Raw genomic sequence first — 1,988 nt, forward strand, 5'->3', positions numbered from 1 at the left:
CCTGGATTTATCGTCCCCATCCAATTATAGCTTTGTTCGGAGCGAGCGGCCGGAGGCCACCCAGAGGTCACCCTCGTTCAACACCCAGTAACCTGGTCCCTTATCCACCACCGGAGGCCTTCGGGCGGCCTCCGGCCATCCGCTCTGAACAAAAACTATAATCTGATCGGGACGATGAATCCAGGAAAGGATCGCAACCATTTACGGCCGGATCACGACCATGATCCGATCACAAATATGAGTGACATATTCTTTGGACCATAAAAAAAGTGATCCAGAAAATCTGTCCTCGTTCCAACAATGTTATGATTCTTATGAATAATTTATAAATAAATAAATTTATTAATTTATATAAAATTTAATTATTAAAAGTAGTATATATGAAATAATTTTTTATATATATATTTTTTATATTCTTTTCAAGTTTAGTATTCATTATTTCTTAGAAATAAAAAATAATATAAAATTTTATTTAATAATTTTATTCGATAGTTAAGTTGGATTAGAAGTTTAAATAATTTTATTCGATAAGCAGAAGCAGATTCAGGGAACGGCGGGTGTACCGCCGCCGTCGCATCAAACAATTTGTTCGCTCAGCGATGTTTCGGCGTCTCTGCGCCGGCGTCCACCGTCGACTTCAGGCGACCGCCACTCTCGGCCATCGTCGGACCGCCGCCGCCGCCTCTCGTCCACACTTTCTGGGATTCGACAAACCCTATTCTGTTTCCTCCGTTAGCGCCGACGATCCCTCATCCCCGACCGCCTCCTTCCTGGCGAGATCGTGCGGGATCTCCGACCATGCCGCCTTCTCCATCTCCAAGAAAGTCCAGATCGACGCCCTCGACAAAGCGCTCCGGGTGCTCGCCCTCCTCAAGGACTACGGCTTCGACGAAGCCCATCTCGTCCGCCTCGTCGACCGCTGTCCTCGTGTCCTCCTGATGGGCATCGAGAAGACCTTGAAATCCAAGCTGGAGCTCTTCCGCGGGATCGGCCTCGTCGGAACCGCCCTCCCGGAGGTCCTGTCAGCTAGACCCTTTCTGCTTACGTACCGCGTGGAGAAGCGATTGGTCCCCCACGCTGAGCTCCTCAAATCAATGTCGATAACGAATGCGACCCTTGTGGATGCCCTAAAGCAGTCAACTTGGTTGATCACCTTCGGCGCCAGAACTACCGTGCTTCCCAAGGTCGATGCTCTGCGCGCATACGGCGTGCCCGATGAGGTAATCTTACTGCTTTTGATCCGCTACGGCCACGCTTTGGTGACAGATACAGATCGATTCAATGAGGCCTTTGGCGAGATAAAGAAGATGGGCATCTGTCCGAAGAAAACCACGTTCGCCCGTGCCCTCGGGGTGCTCGCTGCATTGCCCAAGAAGAAGTGGGAGGAGAGAGTGGAGAACTTAAGGGGATTGGGATGGTCACGGGATCATGTCTTGGAGGCCTTCGCAAAACAGCCTCACAGTGTGGATATGGACTGAGAAGACAAGATTATGAAGTTTGTGGAAAAGAAGCTGGCATGGACACCGGACTACATAGTGAAGAATCCAAATGTTCTGACGTTGAGCCTGGAGAAGAGGTTGATTCCCAGGTATGCCGTCCTGCACATTCTCATGCACAAGGGATTGATCAAGCCTGTCTTCACAGGGAATCATTTCAAGATGTCGAACCAGAAGTTCATGATGCAATTTGTGACCGAGTATCAAGAGAAAGCTCCAGAAATAGTTGAAGCTATCAAAGTAGTGACTGACAAGAGTGTGTTCTAGAAAAATCTGCTAACAAGCAAACTCTTCTGTGAGACAAGCCAATTGTGGTTTTCCTCCCACGCCATCTCCCTTGAGATGATCTGAATTGTTGAGTTGTCGCATGCATCTTTGCAAGATTTTATTGTGTTAACTTAAACTCAGTTTATGGCATGTTTCTTATTGCTTGGAGTATGATTGAGGCTCCTGCAATTCTGTTCTGTTCTGCTCTTCAATTTGTGGTAATGT

The 1,988-nt window shown here is 47.6% G+C and overlaps 1 protein-coding gene across 1 annotated transcript; it reads left to right on the forward strand.

The window, feature by feature from the left end:
- The first annotated feature begins 599 nt into the window (after window positions 1-599).
- LOC122048086 lies at window positions 600-1,478 on the forward strand. The gene has a single exon (XM_042609691.1). It carries the CDS (start codon window positions 600-602, stop codon window positions 1,476-1,478), a length of 879 nt encoding a protein of 292 aa, XP_042465625.1.
- Window positions 1,479-1,988: the final 510 nt, after the last annotated feature.

The sequence above is a fragment of the Zingiber officinale genome, chromosome 2B, assembly GCF_018446385.1.
Source record: "Zingiber officinale cultivar Zhangliang chromosome 2B, Zo_v1.1, whole genome shotgun sequence".
In the NCBI taxonomy this organism is placed as follows: Eukaryota; Viridiplantae; Streptophyta; class Magnoliopsida; order Zingiberales; family Zingiberaceae; genus Zingiber; species Zingiber officinale.